At 35.3% G+C, this 9,677-nt stretch overlaps 1 protein-coding gene across 2 annotated transcripts; it reads left to right on the forward strand.

The window, feature by feature from the left end:
* The first annotated feature begins 4,322 nt into the window (after positions 1 to 4,322).
* On the forward strand, positions 4,323 to 6,181 carry LOC129790752 (uncharacterized). 2 transcript variants are annotated; one of them, XR_008750603.1, is made up of 4 exons: positions 4,323 to 4,735; positions 4,805 to 5,034; positions 5,165 to 5,206; positions 5,284 to 6,181. XR_008750603.1 is itself a non-coding variant. In XM_055828445.1 (3 exons), the coding sequence occupies exons 1-3, from the start codon at positions 4,997 to 4,999 to the stop codon at positions 5,519 to 5,521; spliced, it is 318 nt and encodes a 105-aa protein (XP_055684420.1). In that variant the 5' UTR covers positions 4,725 to 4,996; the 3' UTR covers positions 5,522 to 6,181. The 2 variants fall into 2 exon arrangements, 1 of the variants encoding a protein (XP_055684420.1); XM_055828445.1 differs by having other exon boundaries at positions 4,725 to 5,034.
* Positions 6,182 to 9,677: the final 3,496 nt, after the last annotated feature.

Genomic DNA, 9,677 nt, shown 5'->3' on the forward strand with positions numbered 1-9,677 from the left:
TACTCTTTGTGGGTACCTCTGGCTGCAACAATGCTGCACTCATTCCGCGGTTTCTTTTTCTTTTTTTTTTTTTTGCTTTCGGCGCCCTTCAACGTCGCGGTTTCATCGCTGAAGGGACAGCACCCGGTGATGCATGAATGGTGAGGACTCTGTGTGGTTTTTTGGTGTCCCCGTACTCATTGTCATCACGCAAAAGAAATATGTGTATGCTCTGCCGAAGACAATAATTGTGGTCTCGCGGTCAAGACAACTAAATAATGTTCTGGATGGGAGAATGAAGGCCTACAATTGCGCGAGGGTTATGTTCCAGAGCAAAAAAAAAAAGTTTTCTTTCTCTCCTCCCGCCTGAGACGGGGTTTGTACATAATATGAGAATTCACTCATGCATTTGCATATTTTCATTTCTTGCTCCGGCCCGCCTTTTGCCTTCCTCCTGGTTGGGAAAACAAATAAAAATGTCACAAAGCTGAATCGATATTTTAAGTCAATCCAAATCGAAATTTATGTTGAGCATTTCTCAATGTTTGTCTTCTCTCGGTTGACTTTGTAACTTTTCCTCTGTGCTATGCATTATCTTATATTTCGCTATATATAGTACGATGGGTAGGACCGATAGGACAAAGAAAAGGGTTTCAAGAGAAGATTTTTCTTTATGAAAATTTCATAAAGCTCAAAGAAAATCATAAAAGGTATGGAATTTTTTGAATGATTTAAATTCTTTTTTTTTGTACATGTAAGCATAATCTATGCTCGAATATTCTCAAATCATTCAAATATTTTCTAAAAAATCGTGCATTTATTGAAATTTCAATTATTTTCTACGGATTTTTCTTTTTTTTAAGTACACAGGAAAATTCATAAAGCCTGGGCATGAATTGTTTAAGAGTGAAAAACTCCCGTGATAAACTCCTAAAGAAAACAGGGAAAACCTTACGCGAGTTAATCACGGATGTATTATTTTTCTTAGAGGATCATGCTCACGTGAATTTTTCCTCACTTTTTCCCTGCAAAAAACCTTCAGGAGTTTATCACGAGAGTTTTTCACTCTTAGAGAATACAGCCGCTGGTATTTATTATTTTATGATTTTTATCTCTGAAAAGGTTTTGTAATATCCAAATAATTTTCATGAAATTCAAATCCCTCAGGCTGCTATCTGCCCGTGACAGTCACAAATAAATATATCCTTTTTCCTACCACTAAAAGGGGAAAATTCCAATCAAAACTTTATGTTCCAAGAATATTTTCCTGTTTCAGTCGACATTTTTTTCCCAACTCCTCCCTTCTGCGGAACTTTTACACAGAGACCGTGTATCAAAGGACAATTTTGGACAATTGCCTTCTCACAAATCCACACTATTTGGTACATTTTGCTACCTACATATGGTCTGGTTGGAAAGTGGCGGAAAAAGAGCCACTTCATCACAAAATCCCAACCATTTCTACCGCATTGATTCTGAATTCTGTATGGGGAAAATCTCGCCGGATAGTTCGTCAGTGTGTGTGTGTGCTAAATCGAACCGGAAGCGATGAAAATCGTCGAGGTTTGTTCAACTGCGGCAATTGAATCCACCCACAAATGGGACATTCGTTGAGGGGGTGGTTTCAGTGGGGGGGTTGGTGTGTGTATTGATGAACACAAAAGCAAAATCAAAATTGGACAGAATGGCAGCGGTAGTGCAAACCTCAATAATATATTCGAAGCTGCCGAGAACGTGCTGGTTTTGGGTTGAGTGGATTAAGGGATGGGTCCTATGAGGGGTACCCTAAATTGTTTTGGGGTGGGAATTTTGCGATGTCGTCGCGGCGGGGGGAATGGATTCCTGGTCCAAATTGCACCCCCAACACACACATACATAGTAAATGCTTTTGCCAAAAACACCACCAAAATGGGGCTCTCTGGTGCTGTTTGTGTCCTCAGCAAAGGATGTTTTCAATGTCCCGCAAAATGTGTGATATACTTGAAAGGGTTGGAGTGGCACCGATTCCTTCCCCCCGCCTCCATCGCACTACACTCCGATACCAAATAAACTTTTATGCTTATGGCTTACATACACTCACTTCTCCCCTACCCCGTCTCAGTGAAACAAATTTCTACCCGAATTGGATTGTGATTTTCTCACACTCGCCGGTTTTTCCGGGGACACTCTCCCAAGGGGCCAGGGCCGACACACACAAAAACATTCAATTGCACTGATTGAATTTCTGAAAAGTGAATGAATTTATTTTAACCATGATTGGATTATTTGTTATATTGGGTATTATGTATAACAACCCTTATGTTCCCCGTACGTATGTGCTGTGCAATTCAATGTGGGATTATTTTGCATTGAAGTCAGTGGCTTAAGTTCTATTTTAATAAACAGATTTTAGCAGATTTTTTTTTTTAATAAAAAAAGGAGTTTTTTGAAAGATTTTGAATTTATTTATTTGCTAAGAGCTTGTGAAATTTTGTTGAAAATTGTACTAAAAAAAGTATTTTGTAATATTTCGTCACAATTTTGGTACAATTTTGCCAGTATTTTGTTAAATGATTTAAACTTAAAAATGAAAAAGTTGTCCCTTTTAAGCTAAAAATCTCTATTTTTTTATTCTTTTGGCTTGAGTATGAAAATCTTTATGAAAAATCACGATTTCATAATTTTTTTGATTTCTCTTTGATTCCTTTGGTTCTTGAAAATATCATTTCATGGTCGCAAAATGATCTAAGGTTTCTTACATTGATTCTGATGTTATCTAGAATACAAACAGGAAAAAAATCTCTAATAAATGTCGAAAAAATACATTGTGAAAAAAAAACATTCTATTGGATCAATCTTGACCTAATTTTGACCTAACTTTGCTGACATTACTTTTTAAATTTTCATGTCGAGTACATAGATAATGTATTGAGAACAGGTCTTTAAAATATATTTAGGTCACTGATTAGCACATGTCTTGATGATCCATTGAGCCCTAAAGTAGACCTCGAATAACTTGAATCTTTAGAATTTCCTTATATCGGGATAGATTTTAACAAAAATCTCTTCTTTTCTTTTCTTTTAATTCGTCAGTTATAAGGTTTTTGGTAGTTTAGGAAAAATCTTATAGGATTTTGACATTTTGTTTCTACCATTAATCGTATTTTTGAAGGAAAATTACTTTTCCAGGCCTCTTCAGAGATCTTTCTGACTATTTTCCAGAACAAAAAATTCTTTATTTTTCTTTTCTAAAAAGACATAAAAACGATTTAAAAACACCAATCTGTCAAAATCTTACAACAACTTTTCAATTGTTAGAAAAGAAAAGAAAAGATTTTATCAGAATCTACCCCATCCTTTAAATTTTTTTTATTAACGTCCATATTTAACTTTTTACATAATTTCATTTCAATTTTCTTTTATTTCTTATTTTCTGGTTGTAAAGAATATGAATCATCCAACCAGAAAAATAAACTATACTGTAGTTCTGTAAAGATTTAATGTTTTTCTGTCAAAACCATAACAAAATTTAAGCAAATTTTCACAAAAAACTTTCTTCTAAGTAAGAAAAAATAATTTCCCTTAACTTTATGCTAATTCCTCTCTACCAGAATGTAGTTTAATTCAAATCTTCTACAATTTAATTAAATCCCTTATAGGTTGTATTTCAAATTACTGCTAGTTTTCGAAAATTTCCTCCAAATTGCACCAACATTGTGATTAAATAATGTTGAATTACTATGCTAATACCTCTTCAGTTTTAGACTATATATAGTAGAAATGAAAATGTATAAGCTTCAGCATAAACATTATCAGTTTTCCAGTACATCTCTCCATGAATTGCACATTATGAGATTTACATAAATTGCATACTTCTCCCCCCAACCCCTTGGAGGGATGAAACAAACAACAACAAAAAAGTGTAGAACGCACAACCCCTCGAGTTACTTTCCGTTTCCGTTTTGTTCACAAATCCTCATTTTGGAAACCTCACACAGCACAAGTACCCTTCTGCACGGAGTATGGCTTATGGAATTTCGATGGGTTTTGTGTAGCAAACCCCCTGCCCCTCGACGGGTGGTGTAGTTCGTGCATACAGCACTATCGCATGAAAATCGCCGTGATAGAGTCTCCCCGCGCGTATCTGAGAGAGCGAAGAACGCCCGTCACCGTATGGATCGGCTCGTCGATTCAGTCGGCATTAACATCCGATTTCGTAGACCGAAATCGGTCTCGATGTCAGCCGATCATGTCGGTGTCTTTTAAATAAGTCGATTTCGGCGTCGACATCTACCGATAACGTCGGTATGTCAATTTTTTGGTGCAAAAGTGAAAATATCAGGTAAGTTTTTCCTATTTTTTCATAAAATAATTAATTTAGATACAGAATTAGTGATAAATGTAAAGAAAACTTTAGTTTAGATGCTAGATTATGTTCAGAACATGGGAGATTCTAAAAATCCGGCCAATAAATCTTCCAAATTTGCAATTTAGTATTTGCCTTCTTTGGGGTCACTGTTTTTCAGAGTCTCTAACAATTTCATACAACTCTCATTTTTAGGTAAATTTTATTGAATTTTTCTTGGCAGGATCTTGATCCTTGCCGCGTGTGAAGGTTTTAGATTTATGGTGGAAACCTCGTGCTGCGGAATCATCGACCAGCACTGAGTGTTCTGGGCAGGAGGGACTACCCATGTGGTGAGGAAGTTGGTCTGGTGATCATTGGTTCCGGTTCCGCAGGCTGGCTGCTATTAAAGCTGCCCAGTTGGGGATGAAGGTACGAAACACGTTAAGTTTGGTTTGTTTCCTTGATTCAGTAAGAACTGATAAATTTCTTTTTATCCAGACCGTTTGCATTGAGAAGAACGACACATGTGGTGGCACCTGCCTCAATGTGTGATATATCCCATCGAAACCTCTCCTCAATAATACCCATGGACATTGCGCAGCTCTTCAAGAAGAAGTGCATCTCATTAAGGGCTACGGGAGTATCACGTCAGCCAAGGAAGTCACCGCAAGGACGGAATCTGGCTAAGACATGACTGCAACGGGAGCAGAAGTCATCCAATTTCTCCGGTAAGTCTGCATTATTATTTCACGGCTGCCTTTACCCATTCCAAGCTATTTATGAGAAAGGAGTTTACACGTTTACTTTATGTAAAATTAAAATTAAATTAAATAGTAAATTTTGTCGATTTTTTTGCAGATGGATGGGTCGAAAGGTCATAAAACGAAGGCTTGAAAAATGGTACGTATACTTTAGAAATTATTTTGTTTTTAATTTATCTAATGATTAAATTTTTGCTTGTCTTTCTATGCCGGAAGCATCTACAAGGGGTGTCCATATCAACGTACACGCGACAGTGACTTTTATAAATCCACGTGGGAAGCTAGCTGCCCCTCAGAGGGATACCATCGGAGGCACCATAGGCACTCGCAATTCTTCAGTATTAAAAAAATGACGTTCTTCAAGCTTCCGTCGTCGAAGATCTTCGTGTTACAGCATGCATCATGGGATTCACATGCAGATAAGCCCAAAATTAATTTACCTTATCAAAATTGATCCAATGTGCCCTTTTCCATACCCTAATCATACCCTTTTTGCAAAATATCCTATTTTCCATAATAATAATTTTATCCAGAAAAATTGTGAAAAATCATCATTTTTTGAGTAAAAAGTGATGATGATGTGTAAAAAATGATAATTTTTTTTATAAATGGTTATGATGATTTATAAAAAAAATATCAAAGACAAAAAATATAATATAAATTGAAAAATATTTTAAAAGAAAAAAAATAAGATTTAAAAAATGTTAAAAAATATAAATAGGGTTTTTTCTAATTTAATTCTTAATGAAATTCATCATCAGGCGAAAAAATGTTATTTTTGTAATTTTTCTTGTAAAATTATGTAATATTTTGTATTTTATTTCATATTATTAAATAAAATAGAAAAATATAACGAAAACTCGATTTTTTAATTAAAAATAGACCGATGGTCTGCATACGGCATCGGTTATGACGTCACAATGGTAAGGTCGATTTTCGAGCCGACTGGGGTCGATTTCGAACCGATTTATTGACCGATTTTGCACCAAAAAAAAGTCTCACGGGGATAGGGCATTCAATGTTAAATGTCGGCAGACGAATCGATCTATGCGTCGGCAAATCGTCTGTTGATATGCTCGATTTTGTCGTTCGATATCGACTCGACATCGACAGATTTACGGTGACGGGCGTTTCAATTGAAAAACACAATGATGGAATTTCTTATTCGGCTGCAAAGGGGTGAAAGAGGATTCCTCGTTTTTTGCGCGCTTCAGCTTTCCATTCCATTTGAAGGAGCAATTGAGGGCCTTTTATTGTGTTATTTAGAATTAATCCACACAAGCAGAATACAATGTTTTTCAGCGTGAAATTCTTTTCAATCCCCCTTTTTTTCTCAGTCAGTTTCTTTACACCCAAACCCCTTGTCGTGGAAATTTTGCGCGCCTGCATCGTCGACAGCATCCTTCGCATACGACGGCACTTTCTTTGTTCGTGATTTGCTTCCCCAATGAATTCTCTCCGCATGAGAAAAGCATCAGTGTGTTGGCTTCTCTTTGCCAACCCCCCTGCCACCGCCACCATTATCATTATCACCATAATTTCGCTTTATTGAGGCGTCGTGTTCCGCCAATGGGGTTGGCTCGGTGTGGGTGGGCGCGCAACCCCCATCCAATTCCTTCTGCAGGGTATGTCACATTGCCGAGCCAGCAATAACATGGCACACAATCGTTTGCTTTTCCATATAACGATGGCAAACGCCAATGCCATTTCTCACTCGTTGGGGGCGAAATTCAAATTCACCCATTTGAGCAAACGTCACACAAAAGCAAATTTTCGTAATGACGGAATGTGATTAAGTCGCATACAAATTTTGGAATTTCATGCCATTCAGGGTGGATTTGCCAAGTAGGAAAGGGGCGGAAAGGGATAAAAACAATGGCTGTGATTTAACATATACGATGGGAGAATACTAAATTGATTCAATCGCATACGGACCTCCCTTTCTCATCTTATGCTAATGTAGGTATATGCTTGTGTAAATAGTTTGGATTGCTCACTGTGAGACAATTTTTCAGCTCTAAGCTCCCTTTAGGTGTTTTGTCTTGGAAAATATCTTTGAGATTTTTAGTGGAAAATTTTCTTTTTTTTATTAGAAGAATTTGTTTAAAAATCGTTAAAAATGGTTGTGAAAAATGTTAAAATTTTGTTAAAAACTTTGCAAGTTTCGTTGAAAATGTGCATGATTCTAGGATTTAAAAAAAGAACCTCAGAAAACATTTTGAATGACTGAATATTAATCAAATTGATTAAATATTGATGAAAAAATTTATTCTAGTTAACTTAACTAAACTCGTTAAGCAAGAATCATTTAAAATGTATACAGTTTGATTAAATTAGTCCAGATTCTATTCTGATTCTATTTCTAAGTATGTACAAACTTCGTTACAAGTGTGAATAAAATATTAAAATAAAATTACAGAAATGGTGAAAAATTCCTTTAAATGTGCAAAATTCTTATAAAAATTAGCAAAAATCGTAAAAATATATGCGAATATTTTCTTTAAAAAAATATGTAGAATCAGATAAAAATTTGCGAAATTCGTAAGGAGCGTTAGGAGTGAGCATTAGAAATACAATTAGAAACTACACAGGGTTTAAAAATACTAAATATTTTTAAAATGAAATTTAAAATCGCAAAATACGTTGTATTTGCCCAAAATGCGAATGAAAAATTAAAAATTTTATAAAATATAAGGGGTGTTTACCAGGCGAAAATATTGGTATTTTAAGCGAATCATCCGAATATTTCCAAGGATCTGAATAATTGACTTAACATGAACGTCTTTGTCTAAAAATCGAACAACTCAAAACCGAAAAAAAATCGAAAACGAAGTTAAGACTTTTCGGTTTGAATTTAGTCTTTTTTGGGTTGAATTTAGGGGAGACCGGGGTAAAAATAGTCATTTTGGAATTTTCAAATGCCAATTTCTCCCAAAATGTAAATCGGAAAAATCGGAAAAAATTAGGGTGCAAAGCCTTACCAACCTATAATTTTTGACAGTAATTTGGAGGTTATCCGATCAGTACTTTTGGAGTTAAAAATGAAAATAGATTTTTGGCCCATTTCCCAAACTTTTGCGTATTGAGAAAAACGCGTTTTCCGAAGTTTTCCTTCAGCAATTTTCAAATCTGATAATTTTTCTCACTAGCTGGGTTACTTCAGAAAACGTTGCCAAGGTGTATTCTTCAATAACTTTTAATGATTTTTCTCTACAATTTTTTGAATCAAAACATACCCCTTGGGGTAGATCTAGCCATCCCATGTAAATCATATGGGAGATCGAAATTTTTGGCATATTTTCTATTCATTTGTTGTAAAATGGCGTGTTTGAGAAAATCGCAAAATTCTCTGTTTTAGTGCGTATCAAAGTGAAATTCCTTGTCGCGGATCAAAAGGTGAGAAGTTTAGCTATCAACTACTATCAATCTCTCAGGTGGAAAATCATTGGAAATGACGGAAAATTCGACCGACTTTATTTAGCCAACTGATGACTATATTTACCCGCCGCGTTTAAAAAAAGTCAGAAGCGGAAGGGTTTAGGAAAAGCTCGAAAACTCATATTTCCCGTGGAGATAGAGAAAAGTGGTCTGAGACAAAGTTGTAGGCCAGGAAATTTCCTATAAGAATGACCTATCGAGGAAATTTTCTTGCCCTTGGGGAATCCTACAGATAAGGATTTATGCAAATTGACTATTTTTACCCCGGTCTCCCCTACTCATTTTTAACCATTAATTTACTATTTTTTGGTTTGAATTTAGTTCTTCTTTATGCTTTAATGATTTTTTTGAAAAATTTTTGTTCCTCAATCTGTGCTGGTTTTAGACTAAAAACCAAATATTAATCGGCTTGAGTTTATTTTTTTTAATTTTTGAGTTGAATTTACTACTTTTTAGCCTTTTTCGGCTGGTGTTTACTACTTTTTGGATTGATTTAAGAGTTTTTAAGCTTGAATTTATCATTCTTAGTCCGAAATATCTCATCTAGATAAACCCCCCCTTGATAAAATATGACCTTAAAATGTCTGAAAGACAATTAAATAGGATAATTAGCGAAAAGAATATAAAGAAATTCCCGTAGAACTCATGAGAACATTTAAAAAATTCTTTTAAAGACGAAAGGAAAAGTTATTGTCATTCATTTACAGAAAATAGATAACATTTTTTTGGAAATCTTCATGGTCTTCATGTAATGAAAATCATTAAAATCATTCAGAAAAAAATATATTGCTTTTCATATTTCTATGTAGCCAGGAAGCTAGGCTTATTGGAATAGTCAATTTATTCCTTCCATATGCGCAAAATCCCTTTTCATGCTCAAGTTTTAATATTTATGGAAAAGTATTTGGCATATAACATAGAATATTCATGCAATTTCAATGAGAACTCGAGGAGAGAGAGAGCTAAATCCCGAATGTCATGATCTTTTCGCGGTGGATTCTCTAAACCCACTCTAGACTAGATGCGGTTGCCATTGTTTGCCACGCAGCTTTGTCATCTGCAAATACGAGTGGATCTGGGTGGGTTTCATCCATCTCCAAAGTTGATGGCTCGCAGTTGCAGAGTGGCAACTTTTCACTGCATGCACAATAAATTACAATCTGTGTTTGCTT

Source organism: Lutzomyia longipalpis, chromosome 2 (assembly GCF_024334085.1).
Source record: "Lutzomyia longipalpis isolate SR_M1_2022 chromosome 2, ASM2433408v1".
Taxonomy (NCBI): domain Eukaryota; kingdom Metazoa; phylum Arthropoda; class Insecta; order Diptera; family Psychodidae; genus Lutzomyia; species Lutzomyia longipalpis.